The sequence below is a fragment of the Phymastichus coffea genome, unplaced genomic scaffold, assembly GCF_024137745.1.
Source record: "Phymastichus coffea isolate CEN01 unplaced genomic scaffold, Cenicafe_Pcof_1.1 PCOF00071, whole genome shotgun sequence".
Lineage (NCBI taxonomy): Eukaryota > Metazoa > Arthropoda > Insecta > Hymenoptera > Eulophidae > Phymastichus > Phymastichus coffea.
The window spans coordinates 486,412-509,922 of record NW_026706882.1 but is presented as its reverse complement, the minus strand read 5'-3'; the positions used below and the strand labels follow the sequence as shown (position 1 = coordinate 509,922).

Genomic DNA, 23,511 nt, shown 5'->3' with positions numbered 1-23,511 from the left:
TTATTGGGTCTTTTGTTATTTCATTGAGCGCGGCGCGCAATTTTATTCCGCGACGCGCAGTCGAAATTCCGAATTATCGGCATTCCGCGAGCACACGCGAAATAATAACAGGCCCGACGGACTCCGTGTCGGTGCGCATTCCATTAGCCCGGCTTGACACGCGCTAACGCGCCGCGCTCCTGCGCTCGCCGAACGAAAAGAATTTGTCGGTTCGAAAGCGGAAGCCCGCGCACAGCTTTGGCGCAACAGTGCCTTCTTTCCGGCATCAGAATCCATTTTACGGGACTAGTAACGCTGATAAATCTGACGGAGGTGGCGTCGCGGCGATTCGTCATGATTTAAGCGCGAGATTACAGCGCGCTCGGAGCATTTATTATGCGCGACTCAAGCCGCGAAAATATCACTACTCATAAGAACTTCATTTGATAAACTTCTTTTCGCAATTTGTTTGTTCTTTTTCTGCCAAGTAGCGAACATACTTTTTTCGCACTTTTCTCAAAATATGCACGTACATATTTCTCGTTGCTCGTTTGCTTTTGTGATTTTCATCGCGGAGAGGGTCCTTTTCAATGTAAATGTAATCTCTCTGTTTATCTTTTCCGGAGACATTCGGCTTCCTCTCTGTTTTCTCAGTCTTTCTTATATATATATATATATATATATATATATATGCATACACCCTACTCTGACTTTCGGTTTTGTCGATGTCTCCTTTCTTTTTATCCTGCTGTGCTTCAAGTTCTTATAGAAGCCTTTTTCTTTTATCTCTTCGGCAACTTTTCTCTCTTCCTCTCACTTTTATACAAATTTTTTCTGAATTTGGTGCTTAATTGTGTTAATATCCTGTCAGCCTATTCTAGATAAGGTGTTGTTTAATACATTTTCCAAGAATTTGAGACGAAAATCCCGTACGTTTTATTCCTGCACACAACGCAATTTATAACCATCGGCAAACTTCGGAAAGCAAAATATTAGACGGCCAAAGAAAAAAAAATTATAATAAAGAAAAAGGAAAAGAGAAGAATATTCCATCTGGTGTTAGAGAGGAAGCGAGAGAGTGTTGAAACTGATCCGCTGACAAGGTAGAGTAACCCACTCATAAATCAAGAAAACTTCCCGCCCTCATGGCCTCATCTGAATAGCACTCGGTGGACAATCGCTCAGCTACGAGAGAGAGAGAGAGAGAGAGAGAGAGAGAGAAAAGAAAGTCGCGCGACGTTAAATCAGAAAATCAGCTTTTCCTCTCGGGTGTGCGTGCGAGGATTAAGCTTGGGCAAAGCTCGTGCCGCTCCCGGGGACAGCGCACTCCATTCGCGACAGGCGGAGTGCAAATGAGCCGCTTCGCCCGCCTCTATATACGCGCAGTCTTTCCCTTTTACCATAGACGCACGCGCGACGAGCCCCCGGCTTCTCCTCCTTCCACGGCGTGCGCGCTGCGAGCTTTATGGAACTCGTCTTGGACGGCTGCTCGAGCTTTCATCGACTGCTTCATATCGAAGCGTTATTTCGAGGCGAAGAGTCGAGAGATGCGACAGCGTCGTCGCGTTTGTCAGCTGCCGCGATCGACTGATCTAGTTTCGCGGGCCGTTCATCGGTTTATCGGGGCTTGGAGCTAAATAAAAAGAGGCGACTGCAGGTGCGGGCGCCGCAGTCGATTGAAACAAATCAGCATGACGGTGAAACTGGAGAGGAGCTTCGTGAACCAACGAAAGCCGACACTCCGCTCTTTAAATTGTCTCGTTAATGCGATGCGAGCAAAACAGCGGAAAATGTTCCCCGGCGCTCCGTAATCTTGAACAACGAAGTGGCGAGCCTTTTACACGACGCGAACACAATAGTGCCAAATTCATTTGTTTTTCAATGACGCAGTCGACTCGATACGTCCGGCATGCCAATATTCTTTGGCGAGACGAACAATATGTAGTCAGCGATGAGAGGATTGCGGAAGACATATAATGCGAGGTATAGGATCGCGACGTAAGATCGTTACGCCGCTCTCCACGAAACCATAGTGCACATGAATCCCTAGCAATTTCGAGAGAGAGAGAGAGAGAGAGAGAGAGAGAGAGAGAGAGACACACACACCTGACGTGCTCGCGATGAGCTTGCGTGAATGAGGCGATTACAGTGCCACTACAAATTCCCTCCTCTGTATGGAGAATATTTTCATAGCTAAAAATATAAATAAGCGATTGTTACGTGGATATGAATATACTAATTATTGGTGCTTTTCTGTTTCAGGGACTACTATTACGACAGGTGAGTTGAAATCTTCTTTTGCAGAGTGCAGTTCTACACGACTGAAACAGTTAACTTGAAATATTGAAGTTAAGAGAGACACATTCTCTTTCACAAATGTGAATGTGGTGGGAAACTTGATTCTCCAAAATTTTCAACTTTATCGTTGAGGTTACAAGAAAATTAATTATACAGAAAGCACGTAAATAAATAGCTGCTTTTTCATAATAACTCAGACTTAGTGTGAATTGCATAATGTTGAAAAATACATCGGTAATATAGAAAGAATTGAAATAAAAATATCGTGTATATTATCTACCAACAATTTAATGTGGACAACTCTACCAGCACATTCCCAGCAGATTAAAAATACGCGCTCGTCCCAGCGAATGATTTTTCACTAAGAACCGTACAATAAAATCGCATTAGAATCAGATAAAAAGTTAACCAAAATAAAGTGCCGAAAGCAGAAAAAAGCATATAAAATCAAATCAATACCCTTCTCCCTATCTTCAGACAGCAAGGGAGAGGGGTACAAATCGTAGGAGATAGGATGGCGATGTAAATTTGTGAAACACTTGTTCGGGTCAATGACGATGGGTGTAATGACAATACCGAGGGTGAGTGGAAATTCAATTAAGTTTAATGGCGGGAAAATCGAGAAAGAGAGGGAAAGAAAAGCACGGCACCTTGACACTCGACAATCGAGGGAAATTAGAAGGGATGCCAAAAGACATTTGCATTTTATTGTTCTCCGCGAAAGGGGCTTCGGTCTGTTATACACTCAATCTTTGAGATTAGTTTTTTGGGGTGTAAAACACGTTCGCGAATTGTAACGTTTATTTGGGCATCCAAAGAAAAACAGCTGTTCGCGATGAAATCGCATCTTCGCAAATCCTTAACGGCAGAGCAAGAGACGAGAAGTAGATTGGTCCACAGGTCCATTCCTCTCCAGCAGCAATTTCTTTTTATTTATTATTTCTTTTGCCTCGTCGTCGGTGAAAGTACGCTTGGCTAGGCCGGTCACGCAGTAGGGCCGCTGAATTGCGACAATTAAAGCAAAAGAAGCTTAGCATCGCTCATGCATACTGAATTATCCGTGGATTTGTATATGTGCGACTTTTCTCTCTCTCTCTCTCTCACTCCCTGCCTTTCTGCTTTAGTTCCTTTTTCCGTACTCCCGTTCGTTCGTTTCCCGGTTTGTTGTTTGTGTCCCCTCTGCAAAATAAATTTTTATGATATTCGCAGCCGTAAGATGAAGAGGGGAACAGGAGAACGGTTCGTGCTCTTTGTAATCGATCATTAGAGGATAGCGACTCCTTTTAACTGATTGCTGATTATAATCGTGATTTGCCGAAAACACATCTACCTTTTTTCATCTGCACGCGAGTACTCGCACGTTGTCCCGGTCTTATTCTCACGAATATTCATTCGGGTCTCTTCTCATTTACAGTCACCGCGTTCGTTATAACCTAACGAATCAATAAAGCGAAATTGAAAATTCAACAAAATCGCCAGTCGAGCTATCTAATAAAGATGCAAAAGACGTGTGCATGCGAGGTCATCGGCCGCGCGTAATTCGTCGTGGGTTTCTCTGCGCGGCCTAATTCGCCTGGCAAACGCCGACGTCGCCGCTCCGAGCGAGAGAATATTCAAGCGACGCTGAATAAACCTTTCAAGAATATACACGCGTGTGTGTGCACAACGACTTTGGGCTTGGAAAAATATATGTTGAGTTTCTTTTCGGCTTGCGCGCTGCTGGCAATTCTATTAGCCCGTCTGTCAGAAAATGAGGCTTCCAAATTAATTATTCGTCGGAATCATTCAGAGGTCGTAAGAAGCTAAAGCAGCTTTGTTGCTTCTCTGGCTTTGTCAACATATGCTCGCAACAACGCCTCTACGCCTCGCGTATTCTCGACCTAGGATTTTACAACTCAGGATTCGAACCGGGGATTAAAAGCGAATCCCGAAATGTACGAAAGTAGCTCCGTAAAAAAGGGGTATTAAGCAGTAAAACCAAGCAATCGGCAGTGAGTTAATTAAGAGCGCGAGGGATAAGACATTGCTTTGCGATCCTCAAGGGAGGATTTCACGCTGCAATTCTGGAACTGCTTGTTGCCGGCCTTGAGCTGATCCGCAGCGACAAGCTGCGCGAGTATAAGCGAGTCAGTGGTCGTTGATTAGCATAAAGCAACGCGGCCAACTCTCCATCGCCAGTGCTCGATTTGGCTTAATCGAGGATGTAAATGGGTTACATGGTCACTGTTGAGATTTCGGCTAATGCGTCGTGTGCTCCCGACTGATTATTATTATGCTGCACGGATTTTTTCCCCTTTGGGAAATAAGGGCAATGAGATCACGTGAAAATCGAAAAGGAAATTCAATTAATCAACCATCTAACGGAGAATACGACAGTTCTTAAGCCCGTCTAACCATGCCAATATATCCGTGGTCTGAATTATAACAATGTAAGTTTTTTCGTAGAGACTTTTGACGGCAATTGTTGTAAGCGACTTCCTAATACAGGAAGGGCTCATATTTTTTTTTCTTTCAGAGTTCGTTTGTGACTGAAAGAAGCCATAGAATGAACGAAAAATCGGCGATTTATGGCAGTCATCAAACATTTGCAGTTTGTTCGAGCGATAAACAAGCTTCTAAAAAATGTCACACGAAGGAATTTTAAGAGCTCGCTCGGAAAATGGTTTCCAGCGTTGAAAAATGAAAATGGGAAGAAAAAGAAAATTTACGCGCCCTTACTTACATAAAATGTCGGTGCAAAGTTTTCTCAACAGTACGCTCGTTATATCAATCGGTAATCGACCTCGAAACGTTGAAATTAAGAAAATCTGTATAGGGCCGTTGTCACAAACATGAATCCAAGAGAGATAGTACGTCGTCATAGCCAGAATATTCATACGAATTTTCCGCAGAGAAAGAGAGAATAGCCGGTCATTATTACAAGCGGGGTTTGGTCGGTAGCATTATAACTTGGCCCGATTAATAACTCGGAGGCAATGGGGCTTTAGCGACCGCCGCTTTTATCATTCTCTATTAGCCGGTGTGCTTTCGTCCGTTCCCAGTAGCCGCGGGACGACCATGCTAATGCAGTATCAGTGAATTGCCAAGTAGCCATAGGACAACTTTACTGATATATAAGTACCTTGGCACTTGCGCGCTTGTGCGAATTCTGAATTATTTATTGAGTTTTGCACTCGCTGCTTAGCTTTCTCATCGAGATTTGTCCCTCGCAATTATTACTGAATCTCGTAAGTTCGACGAGCATATATGCACCTGATGAATTCAGGGTCAAAACGCGAATTGGCCGAATGTAATTAAATTCAATATTGCTTTGCTAAAGCTAGATCTAAAAAAAAAATACAACACCTCCGTTCCTCGGGCATTTGCCTCTTGGCAGCATCGTTAAACATTCAATTCCCGAGGTTTTACCCATCTCGTGCAGCTTTTCTCCAATTGCCCAAAGCCATATCGCTCCTCGCCCACGCGCGCACATTCGCACACGTACGAGTGCCCACAGAATAATTAGAGGGTAAGCCGAGTCGCAGCACTTTTCTCGCTCGCCCCCACCGTGTGTGTGCGTGGGTGTGCGTGTGAGTGTGTCGCGCGTAGATGTGAGCGAGGTACACAACTCGCTCATATCCGGTCGCAAACAGCCAGTTTCGAGCCACTGCTTGCGCGAGTATCGGCTTTTGCACCTTGGCTTCTTGCCTCCCCTCTAATTTTCGCTTTAGCGACGCACGCGATTTCATTGTATTCGAGCTCGCGCGACGAGCAAGGAGGCGGGGCACAATTAGCCGCCTGTAATTCTCTTTGAGCAACGGGAGAGTTTTATTTTTGTTTTTGTTTTTGCTCCCTTGCCCTAGGTAATGTTTAATTAGTGACGCGTGCCGTGGCGAACGTGGAAAAAGGATATTGTTACTGGAGATGCGTTGTACGCGGCGTATAGGCTAATCAGCGAGGGCGCTCGGCTTGCGTTTATTACAGAGCGCGTAGCTAATTATCAATTGCAAGTTTGAAATTTGCTCATGTTTTCCGAAATGGAGGGATCGGTTAACTCACTCTGTTTAGTAGGCTTTTTATATCATTTTGCAAAAATGAGGAAAAGCTTTTTCTGAGTAACTATCAACGCTCATTCTTTACGTAAAAAGATGGCTCTCGGTGTAAACAGAACTTCTCAAATACATTTAATTATTGTATGCTTTCAGAAATTACGCTTTCCAATTCTAAAATTAGATTTTCAATTGTTTTTCTCGTGAGCACGGGAATTTCGTGTAGGCGATTCGCTTGCCTGAGGTTAAACCACTACCTTCCGAAAAAAATTCATATTTCAATATGATAATTAATTTGTAAGTACTATTGTTCACCAAAAAATATCGTTTCATCCACTGATTAATAAAAGCTTTTAAGAAATGTTTATATCACAGTAAATGTTTTAAAATAGAGGCAACTTTTAAATCTCGTAACTAAGCGCCTGCAGGAACAACAATTACTTGAAATACAATGATAGAGTGAGAAAAAAAATCGAGGTGCTCATGCCAGACGAAGTGATAGGACTCGCTACAGTGAAAAAGGCCAATCTTCTCTGCGTCGACGTAAAAATGACAGGGCAATTGTCGTCGATACATACAAGCGACAGACGACGAAAGTCGAGAGCTTTTTGTCCCCAGACGAGACCTTTTCGATTCTCGCAATAGCTGTTACCTTAATTTTCAGTATAAAATGACTTCGCGCTATGTTTTCATCGTTCGAAATATGTTCAAGGAACTAATCATAGATTCGTAAAAGTAAATTTCTTCACTTTGAAATCTCGTAAACCCTTCAAACGAGCGATGCATAATACAACGTACAGGTTTCTACACTAAACCCCCGCCCTCGTCCGGACTAATCTCGTGAAGGGAACGAGGGGCTTCTAATTCGAAGTTACGAATGACAGTTTTGGGTTATACGACACACTACTACTATCCTCTAGCTCCCTTTTGCTTCCTTGATTATTTTTTTTTGCGTGAATTCGACTGGGTGCGTCCTTTTACTTCCGTGAACATTGATTAGATTATAAAATCAAGGCAAGAGGGAGTGTGAGAGAGAGAAAGATCGAGGTTAATTAAATGTTTGAGTAAAAGGGAAGATCATAAAGAGTTTGATGCATGACAAAGTAAATCCTATTTAAACCGATCAAACCACGACTGACAGCTGTTAACCATTTGCTGGGATTCCTAATGCGACAGATATATAAGACCTCCGTCCGAATGTTTCAGCGTTTTATTTTATTCAATTGCGTTTACTCTCACTCCCGACAATATAACACGTAGCAATACAGAAAGAATTCGTTTTCGTTAAAGAAAATGTTGAGATAGAAAACTCGTTTGTGTTTATAACAAGGTTATACATAGTTTTTTCAAGATTTACTGAAATTTCTTTTTCGACATGGAATATTATACTTTACTCTTCTCCGGTAATATATTTTTTTTAACATAATAATTGTTAATAAAAAATGATAGGATATTTTGAGTGAGATTTTGTACGTTCTTGAGAATTGGTCATTCGATGAAATTTTATTAGTAAAATACTTTGTACGAGGAGACTGCTGAATAATCAGAAAATATCGTAAACATTTTCTCATGCAACTTTGGTCCTTTCATCTTGCAATTATAGACTATCAATCCAAAAGATAAAACGCGAAATTCGTTTACGTGTATTAGGATTCGGAACAAGCGACAACGGGTCAAAGCTCGATAATCAGCCCACGTTTCGACAAGAGAATGAGGGGGAGAGGGGAGAAAGCCACGACCATAACACAGGTCATGGAATTAACTCGCAACAGATGGTTAGGAACATGCTAATTGCAGGCTGCAAGTTAACATGTATATCGCGTATACATATACAGTACTCACAGCCGAACTCCTGTAGTCGTAAAAAAACCTCTGCAAGTAGTATCATGGTCCTTCGGTCAGTCAATGTAAAAAAAAAGAAAAAAAAAGGAATAAATTCCTGACATGAAAATATATCACTTATAACTGGAAGCAGTAGCATGATTAAACAAAGGGATAATTTAATTACGAGGAAAAAATTGGCACGATGATCATGCCGGGCCTGTCGCTTGCCCCCCGCCGTAGCTTACAGTTAGCTGCTCATTAGCGCGGCATTACAGGCGCGCTCAAACCGGTCTGTAGTTGATCGGGTGCTAATTATTTTCGATCTCTCTCCGTAGCCGCCTTTGAATTACAGATAAATTCAAAGGCGCGCATCGCGTCCCCCGTTAATTGGCTTAGCGCCGGCGAAAATCTCTCTTGCGTAACGACACGCCGTAACTTTAAGCCTCGCCCGCGCGCGAGATTAAACGCGGAACGTATCGCTGACGCGCGTTCGATAAAATGCGTTTTTATTGGGGGCTCTCGGCGCGAACCGACGGTCACGTCGTGCAATTTCCAATTGCGCATAAGCGATCAATTTGCGAACGGACGCCGCGCGAATTACTAAATTAATCGTGGGATCTCGGCCGCGCGCGGCGTCTACGCTCGACCTGCTGTCGGCATAGACGCGATTTGACAACGCGATACGACGCGCGCCACATCATCGAGATGCGCGAATCGCTGCGCCGTTACATTCTCCAACTGGAGCGGAATGATCGTTAAGGCGCAAATCAGGTCCGATCGGGGCATTCGAAATTGAGTAAAATGATACCGCGTCAGCGAGCCAACCTGCACGATTGCACTTGGCAGCGAATTCATCGGCGCGCGGGCGAATTTTCAAAAAGTCCGAGGCTCGCGCGCGATTACACGCGGTCGCGCGATAAACCCACTGCGGCGTGGGAAAGATGCCCAAACTTTAATATCTGTCCACCGGCAAAAACAAAGGCGGGAGGATGAAAAGTGCGGCGATTTCCTTTATTAGATTCAATTACGCTTGTCGGGCGAATGCGAGGCACGCCGGGCGAAAAAGATGGCGGGGTATTTTTAATTAAAACGCGAAGTGGCGAATTACGCGACCCCTCGACAAATTGATTCGCTTTTTCCCAGACTCCGAGGTACGTGCGTGCGCGCGCGCGCACACGAGTGTTTTCGCCCTGCGCCATTTTCAATCTCTAATTGTCGGAGTGCGCCTCTTGCCGATCCTCGATATTAATTGCTAAACGATCCGTCCGTCGGGCGGGCAAAAATTGTCGGCGCGAATTCTCGTCGCGCGCTAATTTAGGCTTTCGCGTGGATCGGCGATTAAAGTGCTGCCGAAATAGCGAACGCGAGTTACCGTGAGCAAGCGCGCCAGGCACCGTACACCGAGATCGAATCGCGAGCGGCGCGAAATGGCCCCGAAAGAAAGAAAAAGAAAAAAAAAACGAGAGTCTAGTCGGCCGCGTCGAATCCCACCCTCGGCCATTGTTTTGCAGCGCGCCGGGCATTCAGACGCCCGCTCGCCGGGCAATTACTTTGTCGAGCGGACGAATATCCTGCCGACTGATTGCTGCACTGATAACCAGTAATTAGCGAGCGCGACGTGTCGCCTCCCCCAATTTCCACATTCCGCTGTTTTTCTTCCCTCGCTCCGCGCGCTTCGTTATCTTTGCGTTCGTTCGCCGCGGTAATTGGATCTAATGAGCCCGCGCGCGCGGAGATGCCGCATGCGGCTTTAATTTGTCTTGTTGCCGAGCGCTTCCATTCTCCTTCGCTGTTCGCCCTTGTATACTTCGTCGCGATGGATCTCCCGGTTAATTCATTTTCTTTTACCCTCTCGGTTCGACGGCGAGCTTAATTTTCTGTTGTCTTGTTTTGGGAATTTTCCTTCGTCGGCAGATGGACTCTGAGTCAGAAATGTTTCGATGAGCGTTGCTCGATCAAATTTCGTGACTTATCGCCCCAAGGTGAAACCAATGCTCGTCAATTGAAAGTGGGCGCACGCGAAGAAAAGAAGAAACTGTATTTCCTCGAAAATAACCAACGCCCGTATTTACGTACACACCTCTCGCTTTCGTCGTGTGGCATTCCGCTTTCGTAGTCGGCCGGCGCGACGCGAGAAGAGTTAAAGCGGGAGGCCAAGCCAAGACAGCACGGATGATGTACGTTTTAATATCCGGACGATTGGGAACCCCTCTTTTTGCACGATTTTCTCCCTCTTTGTCGCATCTCTTGGCCCGAAACGGCGCTAAATGCTTTCGCCGCCGTCGAAAGATCGATGCCGAACGTGCCGAATGGTATTTTTATATTTTCTCTCGCTCGCGAACGTATCTAAGGGGTACAGCTCAGCTCATCAATTGATTTGCAGTTAATTATTTACGTTTATATTCTTTCGAAAGCTTTGCAAACTAAGTGCGCCGCGCGAATTATTTCATTGTTGTAACATTAAATTCGCGCTCGTTTTTTCGTCATATTTCACACTCGTTTATCTATTGTCAGAGTAAGCGATTCAAAATTATTTTTAAAATAAAGTTGACGAAACTCGTATTTCAAACATATATATGGACAAACTACATCAGAAATACATATCCAGATTCAAACATTCATTGAAAAGAAAAATGAAAATAAATCTGATATTTTCATAGAAATTCGATTCAAAAGTACATAGTTTTCGAGTAAAAAGCACTACTCCTTCCCTCGTAAAGCCCCAACGCTAACGAGTACTGAGTCCCGATTTCGAAATCGTCGCGTAAAAAGTCATTCGCGATACAAACGGAGAGGCGCTCACGTGTAAGCGTCTTTTATTCTTTCGACACGAATGGTAAAACGCATGCGCTTCTCTCTCTCTCTCTCTCTCTCTCTCTCTCTCTCTCTCTCTCTCTCTCTCTCTCTCTCTCTCTCTCTCTCTCTCTCTCTCTCAACCCTCGTTGTCGAAGATTAACGCTTCGCGACGAGTCTGTGAAAAACGAGCGACGTTGAATTGTTATTTTTATTTTTTTTTTCGTAAAATATGCTTCACGTGCATTGAATTTATTAGAAATATGTACAAGTTTTAGTACACTGCGTTGAAGCGTAGCTTCATTAGGTAGCATCATATTAAAATAGATTTTTCAATGTTATCATTTTGCTCTGACGAATGGAATAAGAACATTAATTTTACATTTCATTATATTGACCAGTTTTAATTCGAATGAGTAATTGATCAAACAGAACACATGGCACGGTTGAAAAAGAAGTAGGGGTAATAGAATCTGTTAATTAAATGAGTAGCCTTTCAATAAAGTTGTTACGAATGAAACATTGATGAAATTATTCGTCAATCTAATCAAAATGTAATCTAATCAACGACTACTACTGTTCAATCTCCAACTACTTCAATAGTAAAAGTACATCGGTTCAATGAAATGGATTTTGTCGTCGCATATTGGAAGTATCCCAACTGATGAAAAATAATTTTCAACACTCTCAGAAATTCGAAAACGAAAGGGGAACCTAACTACAGACTGTTCTGCTCGAAAAAAAAGCACATTGAAGTGGATCAAAAGATTCGACATTGGGGACAATTATGTGTCTCCTATAAATCACGCCTCACTACAATCCGTTTCGTACCCTCCCTCCCTTTTGTTCTTTGCGACCCGTTAACCCGCGTGAAATCGACTTTTTCTTTCGCTACAATCTTTTCTCCCATTCAGTCGCCTTCGATTTCAAAAGGAAGAAGAAGGAAAACGATTGTCTACGCTGTTAAGGTTTTCTAAGTGGGCGTCTTTTATTTTATCGTTTGACGAAGCTAAATACCGAAAGATTGCCCATTATTTTTGCAGTGTTTACAACATTGATAATTTTAACGGAAAAGTTTTATACTTAACTGAATATGTATATTCTATCGAAATTTGCTCTTTATACATAGAAGCGAAAACAATTTTATAGGTTGAGACATTATTTCTCCATTTTAGTAAAAATTTGTCTTATTTGAAAAAGTTTGTTATTCAAATTTATACAGAATAAAAGTAAAACAATTTGGATTAGGATATTTATTTTTCAAAAAAACAAAAAATTATCGGCACTTAAAAAAAAAAAAATTCTAATTAAATGAAAAATGTTGACGATGTAGCGAGTAGGAAATGTTTGCGCGGCGTTGTTCGGTGTGGGCAGTGACAGGAAAAAATGAACACGCACTAACGAAAAAAACACTAAATACAGATCATATAAACTATAAATTGCTCGAGTTTCGTTTCTCTGTCGCACTCGTCAGCGTGGCTTGAGGGATGGATACTGTCGTGCACTCGAAAAATTGCTTAAAAATCTCTTGTTAAACAAACTATTTACACATAACCTGTTTGAAACGTCGTAAAGCTTCGCACCTGCTCGACTCTATCAAGTACTTGCCCTCTCGTCTCAAAGATTCCACGTGGAAAGAACGTCGCTGCTTTTCTGCTATTGTCGAACTTTCATGCTCCGAATCAAGATCCTATCGTCGGGGACTCGCAGCTCGGCGCGCGCTGTAGCCACGAGAATTTGATTTGAATATGTGCGTTATAGCTGCCCGTAACAAATGTAAAGTACATTTCCTTTTGATGTTGCACATGTAGTATGCCTAGTGCTCGATTAAATACGACGGCCGTCGAAACTCGTTCTTGTGTTTGAGCTACATGGTACGAACAAAGTTATTACACCTATATATTGGTGAGTTTCGATACGACGCTGGTGTAACTTTGCTCGTAATTAATTCCAAACTCAAGGACGACGTGAAGTCGAGAATACCGTCCGTTGTCACAAATATAATTCGTTTACATCGTAAATATTTCAATCGGCCGATTATTCTATACTCTGGCCACTTTCTGAAGGATGGCCAACAGAAACTGAAATGTGTCCAGAGGACTCTTGTATTCTGTCTGTCTTAACGTCGCTAACTTCGTTAAACAATCTTACTAAATTCGACAGCATGAGGGGGGCTCGAGAATGTTCCCTGACTAAAAAGTAAAGCCGGAACGCAACCAATAATTTTCCGTTCGATCGCGTGGGCAAAACAAAAGCGGGCGAATGAGCGTGCAAAGAGAAAGAGAGAGAGAGAGAGAGAGAGAGAGAGTGGGAAGTTTTAGTGAGTAAGGGGAGTGGCAGTGAAAATGGAAAACAACGAGGTGACAGCACGTCAGCACGAGGCCGTAAAACGTAGAGAGAAAGAAAAAGAAGGGAGTATTTATCCATTCGCGCGTGCGTATATGCTTCTTCTTCCCCTTTCTCGCCTCTCTCCCTCTCTCTCTCTCTCTCTCTTTCTATGCAGAACTTCTATTCGCTTTTAAATAAAAGTCCCCGCGATCCATTATCCAGAGGAGTAACTCAGCGATATCTTTCAACTTGTTATGGCTAGATACGTTTCTATAAGCTTGCGAACTTTTTTTAATGTTTACTTTTACTTCCATTAACTAAGACAGACTATTCAAATTAAGCTACCCCAACAAAGTATTTCAACCCAGCGAGAGTGTAAATTACTTTAATAGTGTTTGGAATGATCAATTTGTCACTCGAATGATCCACTTTTGAATAAAAACTTCATAGGAGACGGTAATTACTTACATTAGGCATTTTAAATATCACAGTTTAAAAAAAAGTCTGACTAAAGCGATAGTAGTACTACTTACTACACTCGTATATTCCAAAAATGCATCATTATCGAGAATTAAATGTCCCGAAAGTCAGCGCGTATAAAGTAGACTGTAGACAAAAAACGTGTCACGTCATACTATGATCTCGCTTAACGCATTCCGCGAGTGGTTTCGCGTTGCGGCGAGCCAATGCGCATAAATTTGGTAGGCGACTAATCGCAGCAATCAACGGAATAAGCCAAGCGCGCTTATGCTCGAACGGGCTGTCTCGGCGAAAGTACATATTTATCGCAAGAAGATTGTTGGTAAATGTTAGGTTGGTTATTTATATGATACGCCTCGAGTGAAACATTTCAGCAAGTTACCATTAATCTTTCGCTATGCGAATGCCAATCCATTATCACGGGTTTCAATTACTCAAGAGAAATATACAGCTAACGTATTCGATAAATCATTAATCCACAGCTATTCTAAGGCAAATAGTTATAGTTACGTTGCCTCTCGCGTACAATGTTCAAATACAGAGGGAAGAAAAAAAAATGAGTGGTTTAGTTAACTAATCCATTCGACAACGCGAACCATAACGATTTGTCGTATTGCAACTAAAGACGAAATACTTGCAGTTACTGTGCTTCCACGGCGTTCCCGCCTCGCCTGGCACCACCACTCAAACGGCCTCGTCTCATGCCACCTGCTCGCACTCAACAGCAGCAGCAGCAGCAACAGCAGCAACAGCAGCAGCAGCCACCGAAGCAACAGAAACTGACGAGCAATGCCGCGCAGGACCTCAGTCAATTAAAAGTTTACAGTGAGTATATGACAGCGGGAGTAGGTATGGTGTTAATTAATCCTCATTGCGGATGCGCCGAGTCTGTCTCGGTTTTGCGGAGAAGGATTACTCGTTTACTGGTTGCACTGTTGATTGCCAAACGTTATTTTCCACTTTGCGCGCTGCTCGGTTTTCCGTTATGTAATTTTAGATGACCGGAATAAAGTAACTCAAGACGATGAATAAAAATACCAGCGTCCACTCAAGTGAAATAGAAAAAAAAAAGGAGCTCGCAAGTGAAACTCCACGGGGGTCTGCGATGAATAAAGCGTCGCGCACGCGAAACATTTTCGAGCGATGCTCGGGCGATTTCATCAGTTTCTCTTCTTCAACAAGTACGCAGCCAGGCGCGCGCGCACACACACACACAGACACACGCGCGCGCGCGCGCATAAAAAGAAAGGAAAATCCATTCTCCCTTTGGTCGGCGTTTTTGTTACAGGCAATCCGGACATACTAATTTGCGGCAACTGCCGAGAAATGTTCACGGATCTGGGCGAGTTGCTGGAGCACAAACGGGATTACTGCAAGCTGCGGTTCACATGCAAGTGCCACACGTTCAACGGCGCCACACCAAGTACGTAGCACTGAAGAAAACAGAGACCCGCTTCTCTTTTTCTCTCTCTCTCTCTCTCTCTCTCTCGCTCTCCCTCTCTTATATTTCGCGTCGACCGTTGAGCTGCTCTATATAACGAGCTTGAAACGCTGTTGTTTTGAATTAGCCGCTCTCATTTTCATTATGTCGAGCAAATTTTAATTCCGCCACTGCGTCCTTCCCTCTTTTCTCTTCGTTATTATCAATTGTACTTATAACTTGATTTTATTTTTTGTGGGAATTATCGCCGCAATACCGAAAGAAAAGAAAGCATGAAAGACTGAATGTTTGATAAATCCTCACAATATAGGAAATTCAGCGGCTTCTCTATTATGTATTCTCTGCAAAGACTCCTTTTCGTCAGCCTGGGAATTGATGGTACACGCTCAGGCAGCGCACATGATCAACATCTACGAGCTTGGCACCAAATCAGACGCCAAATATTCGCAAAGTCAAAGTCAAAACAACAAGGAATCGTCACAGTCACCAACACCGCAAGATCAAGTAAGTCGTACGACAAAAACGCTACATTGACAGTATGATTCGTTGAAGAGTAGGAGATTATGTCATCTGCACAACGTATAATGAAATTCATAGTTGGTGATGAAAAATATATAAAATTATCAATAAAAAATTCGAAATATCCAGAATAAATTTCACTAAGAGTTTTTCAAGAGAACAACTTTAAAATTACTCTATTAGATCAATTTACTTGAAAACAATGGTCCTTCCCAGCTTTACATATATTCTGATACACATAATAAACTTATGTAAATCCACCAAGTAACAGAATTATAGGGATTTACAAAACACACTGAACAGACGTAAAAAAAAAAAAGAAATCAATACGGCTTTGATATCACATTTTGATTAATAATAAACTTATAATAAAAAGCGTTGTTAAACAGTCTTTATTAATTATATGCAATAAATCTAAATCCAAGTAAATTATGACAAAAATAAAAAATATTACTTCAATATTGCAAAAAAATAATTTTTGTACTGGGTAAATCAATTTAAAAATAATTTTTCCACCAATCTATTGACATTTTTCAAACATACAAATATTTATTAAAAGTCATTGACTAATTGAGTGACATTGATCGACAAAATATGCCAGCCACACCCACATGAACGAATACCATAAAGACGTGACTCAAAATTGTGTTCAAAAACTCTTCATTAATTATATGCCGATGTTCGAAATCTAACCAGAAACAAGTTTCTCCTTGGAGAAAGTAAAAGAAAACTCAGGGACTATATATGCCAATAAAAGACGAATGTTCTTTGATAATAACAGGAAAATAAAGAAGGCGAAGAGCAAGTAGAAGAAGACGAGGAGATGGACGGCCACGTGTTGCTACCGTCACCGGACAGCGGCAAGTCAACCGACAACGAGAACGCCCCGTCCCCCATTAAAATACGATCGGAGGCTAACGGCTCGGACCACGATGACTGCTGCGACGAGATGATGCTCGTCGAGGACAGATCCAACTCTCAGTGCTACTCCCGCCATCCTATCGCCATTGTAAGTCTTATCCGATTCACACCCTCCCTCCTCCCTTCCTCCACCCTTCCAACTCCGCGATTGCAAAGCTCGTTGTAAAAAAAATAATCACGGCAAGATGCTTTATCGACGAGCCGCGCGACTGGCAAAATCTAATAAACGTGGGCCTGAGTGTACGCTGACAGAGAAGGTGGGCACTAATTAAGAACCCATCAAAGCCTCCGAGCTTGCAGGTGTGTGCGTCGATCGAAACATGGAAATCGTGTCTCGCGCGCAGATGCAACGCGGTGGCCTCGCGCAGGCGTTAACGCCGCGCTATATAGCACGAAATCATATCTCTTCCTACCATAAATCACGCGATCTGCCAACGGATCATCTGTGCCTACCGTCACCATCTCCTATATGTAATTACCTACCTACGTGTATGCACCGGGAGAAGGTCGTATGCTGCTGCTGCTGCTGCCGGTAATAACGCACCTAGGCGTATGCGTAAACGCGTTATATGGCGACGCGTAGTGTCTTGATGTTGCCGGTGTGCTCACTCTCTCTTTTTTTTCCGGATCGTAAAAAAAATGCCTCTGGACTTTTATTTTTATATTCGCTATCGCATAAGCGCGAAAAAAAAAAATAGGATTTTGTCGGCGAGTACAACATACAGGTGGTTTACTTGCGCCGTACAGTACATTCACGCGTGATAATTGTATTTTGTAATTGACGTTGCGAACACTTGATTTGTTATATATCTTTACAATTATGACGCGAGGTCCTCGATTCTTTTTTTTTATTTATTTATTTTTTTTTTTTTTCATTGAACATTATCCGCTTTAAAAGCTCTTAAAAATGGGATTACAAAGCCGCGCTTGCGTCCATCATAATTATTCAGATTTCAGTATCCGCAAAAATCAAGTTGATGATTGACGCGCCTTTCACCGACGATGACAATAGAAAAAAAAGGTGGCCTTTCAAATATGTCAAATTTAAGCGAGAGACGCTTATCGAATTTTTCGATTTTTTTTTTTTCGGAGAAGATGCACGAGTTGATCGCTTTAATTGAATCAACTTTCGGTGATATATTCGTGCAACTAAAATGTATGAAATTGAATTGCGAAATAGATATACTTCGAGAGAAAATTGAATGCTTTTATCTCCGTTACTATTAATAACGAAATCCTCAAAGGAAAAAATCGCAACTCAATCGCAAATCATGGTAAATTCAATTTTGCAGGAATCGACATTAGAGCTGAACGCCAGTAGTACAGCTAACACGCTGAGCAACGCAGCGAGTGGCGAAAGCGTGCTCACGGCCCTGACCAACGGCTCGATCACAGCCAAGGAATAATCCTCTCAATGCAGAAAAACGTACACCAAACTCAATGAAGACATATCGATTCACCTGTGTAACCCAGTGTGAGCTCAAACTCACACCACCTTTTTGTATATAGCTTCTTGCAAGAATCCAAAAAAAAGGACAAAAACAAAGTTACATTTACAGGTTTTCCGCGCGCTTCCAGTATACTTTTACTGGTACGTTGAACTCGATGAGGCATTAATTATTCATGATGGAACTTATTTTTATGAATTTCAAAAATAATTTTTAATTGTATTTCTCGGAATCGTGAACGGAAGTTCGATAACAATGGATATTAATTTAACTGGAGTATTATTTTTACATGACAACATGAATAAATGGTATCGCACGGGTTTATAAATTAAAATTTTAAAGAACAGCATATTTGAAAGAAGTAGCTAAAAATTTTATGAAATTCATTCTAGCGGTACGTCTAATTCTTTGTCGCACATTACAAAGAGAAAAGCGTACTCGCGGGAGAATTCATATAAAAAACAAAACTCCTAAAAAATTAAAGAGAGAAAACGGCGATTTAAGGAATCAGGTCACCGTCGACGATGATGCGTTTGTAAATATTAGACTGAGAGAGTGTGTGAGAGAAAGAAAATAAAAGCGTAGAATGAAGAAATAAATCATATTAACGAGGACGCTTCTGTATCGTCCATCTGCGTGATCGAATCAGCTTATGTCGAATTAACGTATAACGGATAAAATTGCTTGCGTGGCATGGACATGAGATGATGGAAAAAATAATATAAATGCTATCTCTTAAAGATGAGATCGGTGACAAATCAAAAAAATAAAAAATAAAAAAAAAATTCTCTAATGAAAGTGTAAAATATATGAACTTTCCAGTTTTAGCGTCGAGACAAACAAAAAATTCCATGTACTTTAAACTCATTAACGAAAAAAGAAAAACTCCACAAATCCGATGATAAATGCTTTTGCATATTAAGCTTAATCGAAGAAAAAGTGTGTATATATATATTACGTCGGCTCGAGACAAAAAGAGGCTTGTGTATTTTAAACAAAAAAAATTGCTGTCAATGGTTCTTCGTTCTAAACCAAAACAAACGAAAAGTCTTACCATTAACTTGCTAACCGTTGGTAGAGTAACTCAGCGTATGTCGATCCGCGTTGTATTTTTCGAGTTTCGAATGAAGAGCAAATAAATAAAACAGAAAAATTAAATGAACAAAAAAATGAAATCTAGTCAAAAAATTATTATTAATAAATGCACAGTTGACAATTGTTTCTTGTTGTAAACTTATTTCTTGTAAGCTTATGTATTTAGTTTTTTGAGCAACTATAACGCAACAGATATAGTTTTCCTTTTGAGAAATATTTATTTATTGTATAACGTTAAAAATTAGATATTGATTTAAGTTTTGTCGTATAATATTTTAATAAAATGAGGCAGAGTTGTTTTTAAAAGAGAAACTTTAATTAGTTTATTAAGAACGCATATTATTGTAACCATGAATAATTATTATTGTATACCTTTTAAACTTAAGAAAAATAATACATGACTTGTTGCATAATAAATAATATTGTAAAGTACATCAATATTCAATTTTATTATTCCTTAAATGTTGTTTTATAGATTTTGTAACGCATATGAAATTATGACAACGAACATTTTGGTTACGAATTATATACAAACGTGTACATCTTATCTATGGTAAGTAGATAATTTTTTCTCAAGAAACTTTCCACACATTAACATTGGTTTTATTTTTAAACAAACAATTTTTCTACAGTCAATCTTTGTTTCATACGAGATGCTTAATACTTGATTTCAAGGGGAATTCAGCAAAATTGAAGTACTTATAACAATCAAGTGTTTCTGCCGTTTCACGAGAAGTAGAAACTTACACTTTTATGGCGCACAAATGTTATAAGAAACGTCATTTTTTGAAAAATGCAATTTTCACAGCTTGTCTTCTCTCTGGCGGTAGAAAGAAAGTGGCACTCAAGTGAAAACCTATTTTTCGTAGTCCCTCTATGTACCGCGTGTGAGTATCACGTTCAGGGATTTCCTTTTCTTCGTTCTCATTGTCATCGCTCCGCTTTTATCTCTTACACCTTTTTTGCCATTCGACGATGCACGTCGTTTCTGCCGAGCGTCTTGGACTTTCTCATTTGTCAAATTAAATTTGATGACGAACAGCGAGACGCGAAATCCCCTTTAGCTTTTATTTTCTTACACGAGCTTTCGATTTCCCGTCCATCTCTGACTCGCTGCGAGCATCAGGTATTTTCGTTGCAGCTGATTTTTTATTGATAACGCCGAGAGAGTTGTGCTACGCGCTGTAACATTGTTTCCAATCGAGAAACATCCTAATCGATTCCTGTGTTTGTCATAAATTTTTAGTTTTGCCGAGGGCTTACTTCGTATTTCCAATAATTGAATAGGCCAAGTAATCGCGAATTCAATTTACAAATCGACTAGCGAAGATTTTTTACGTGCAAAGTCGTGTTAATTATTCTTCAGCTTCGCTCTGACTGACGACCACTATCGGATTGATTAATCGATAAATATTTTCCTACGAAAATTAACATTCATTCTGTACTAGCATAATTTCAAAAACAAATTTGATTTCTTGCCGCTATACAACTGCCACTGTAAATTTCGCAAGCTCGTAAATTCCTACGAAATTAGTCTGGCAGCTTTACGTGTCCGATTTCCTACTTCCCTTCTTTTTTTTATTTACCCCCCGAGCGAAAGCTTTACCTCTAATCGCAGCAATGTTTTTTTTTTCCTGCCAAGACGCTTGTTTTAATTGCATAGATTACTTTAATTATAGGACAGGATTTTACGTATACAATTCCACGGTTATTTATACCCGCGAACATTGCCGTTTTGTATCGTGTATTTGTCAAAGGAAAATTTTCCATTCGCCGACGAACAAAAAGGAAAAAAACGAAATCGCGGTAAAAAACAAAACAACGGGCAGGCCATTATTGTTGCGAAGTTACCCGACAAAATACACGTTGCGAGAGAGTTGTCGATGCGGAGAGAGAGAGAGAGAGAGAGAAAGAGAGCGTCAGCTTGCTCGGCGCTTTTTCGTTCGTCTGCGTGACAGCCAAAAAACTCCGCCGACAAACCAAACGGCGTTCAATGAAAAGTCACACCCTGTAAATATTGTTTATTGTCGCCGAGTTATTGTTATTTGTTGGGTCACGTTTTTTGATTTCTTTTCATTGCAATTCGTCTTTGTACGCCGAAAAATATATTTCTGTCTAGATTTTTCTGTGCTTTTATTCAACTACTGGTCGCGAAATCCAACCAACTTTCTACTGAAATAATAAAATTAAGATACATTCATTTTTATAGATGACCGTACTTGGGATCAAGAATTTTGTACTCAAATTTTTAGAATTCGTAAATAAAATATGAGATTAATACTCGAAAATATTCTACATCATTCAATTAGATTTTTGTGTTGTACTCTGCATTGTTAAATTCCAAAAAGAACATACCATTGATAACATACCTATTGCATAAAAAGATTGAGAAGATTGTATCATCTGAAGCCGAAGTGAAACTAAAAGGGAAATAATAAAAATTGATTCAACGAAGATTCATTCTAAAATTTTATTTATTCGCGAGATCTGCGTCTCTTTATGACTACCGGTATTTGTTAATTTTAGACTGACACTAAAGGATCTCTCTTGTCAGTAAACATTTATCTAAATTATTCTCCAGCATAAGTATGTATTAAAGAACATCTTCAAGTCTGGTTTTACAATTTAAAAGAGAAACTTTAAGCCAAGAAACCGCCACGAAACTTTCGCATAGCAGCAGCGGCAATTAATCGAGTATATATAGTTTGAAATCAAGCGAAAAGGGATAAAATGGAAAATAATGAAACAAAATGGGTTGGGTGCAACCATAAATGAAGGGTGGGGAAGGGATAGAAGGAGAGAAAGAAGAGAATTAGGGACGGGAACAATGCACGCGCAAAAAGAAGAGATAGGAGGGCGACAATGAGAGGGTAGCTAGAGAGGGATAAGCCTTAATGAAAGTCGCCGAGGCCTGTCTGATCCTCCCTCTCTCTCTCTCTCTCTCTCTCTCTCTCTCTCTCTCTCTCTCAACTTGACGCTAGCGAACGCGTAGGATTAAAGAACAGAAAAGAGCGTCAAAGGCGATCGCCTTTACTACTACTACTATACGTTCTGCTCGTAATAACGCTGGATTTGTAAACCTATACCCAGCGGAATCTTTTTTTTGCTTGCCGATACGCAACGCCGAAACGTTCTTCTTTTTGTGTATCTCTCTGTCTCTCTTTCTCTCTCTCTCTGCCTTTTCGCTCCTCTATCGTGGATTATTTCGTGTGCATCATTTTTGCGCACGTTCGGCTGGCCATCGATAAAGTCGTTTTTCACGTTTGAAATTTGCGCGTGGCCCTTTCGACGGATACGGTCTTTCGTTATTACTATTTTGTTTTTCTTTTCGTTAGATTGGTGCTCGACGAAGAAAAAATAAATTGGCAAATTAAATCAGCTTTTTAGACTTGAAATTAGAACAATCGAAAAGAAGAGATAAGAAGAATTCAACTACGCCTACAGCCTGAAATAAAGTAGCCACGCAGTATGAAGGATAAAAAGAAAGAAATAAAGCAGAACCGCGAAAGTACATCAGATTTTGCTTTCTCGCTTGTCCCCCTTTTTTTTCGGCCCGCAGGCAATGAAGCTAGGGAGAGAGAGGGAGAGAGAGAGAGAGAGAGAGATGCTCCTCGTAGCCTCTTTTCTTCTTAGACGTCGACGTCGTCTTGAGCGTAAAACGCGCGACTGCCGAGGGGGTGCCAGAGTGCAGTTTGAGAGTTACACGCTACATTGCACCACTAATTCGTGCCGTTTGTTCTGCTCTTCCAGACCCCACTACTTCCCTTTCACGAGTGCTAAAGTTACGCTTTATCTTCTCGTTTTATATTTTTTTTATTGTTTGGTGATTTCGCAGTTATATATTCTTCAGCGATTGGTTGGTTCTGAGTTATGCACAAACGCGTGACACTTCTATAGTTTTCATTAATATATTCTTGAAGAATTGATGCTGTGTCCCGACAAATTATTTCAATGTACAATGAAGCATTTGAAAAAATCGGTTTTTTTATAATAGAAACTTATATATTAAAAAATAATATCTTGAGTGTTATAGCGTTTTTTTTTTAGTGTATTCGCTAAAACTGTCTTTGAACATCCTTGAAAGATCAGCATCATTCAGATAACATATATTTATATTAAAGTTAGTGAATGTAAAATTGAAGTTAAAGTTATTTCATTAAAAAATACATTTTTATCTTTACACGTTGATCGATTGAGATGAGCTTATTCTTTTTATTTTCGGAAGAGGCTTTTTCTAACAAAATTCAAACTATTTTAACACACCCGTGCTTAAAATACGCAAAAATGTATTTTATATTGTTGAAATTTGTTTAAAAATTGAAGGCTATTGTAATCGATCTTTACATAATCTAAATTA

The 23,511-nt window shown here is 40.8% G+C and overlaps 1 protein-coding gene across 3 annotated transcripts in view; it reads left to right on the top strand.

The window, feature by feature from the left end:
- The window catches only part of LOC131667919 (uncharacterized), a 206,395-nt gene extending 186,860 nt beyond the window's left edge, over nt 1–19,535 (top strand). For 2 of the 3 annotated variants that reach the window (XM_058941687.1, XM_058941689.1), the window contains 6 exons: nt 2,242–2,259; nt 14,371–14,555; nt 15,019–15,153; nt 15,482–15,675; nt 16,472–16,699; nt 17,904–19,534. In XM_058941687.1, coding sequence (XP_058797670.1) covers nt 2,242–2,259; nt 14,371–14,555; nt 15,019–15,153; nt 15,482–15,675; nt 16,472–16,699; nt 17,904–18,017 — 874 coding nt within the window. In that variant the 3' untranslated portion in view covers nt 18,018–19,534. Of the gene's footprint in view, nt 1–2,241; nt 2,260–14,370; nt 14,556–15,018; nt 15,154–15,481; nt 15,676–16,471; nt 16,700–17,903 lie in introns of all 3 variants that reach the window. The other variant, XM_058941688.1, reaches the window with a different exon arrangement.
- Nucleotides 19,536–23,511: the final 3,976 nt, after the last annotated feature.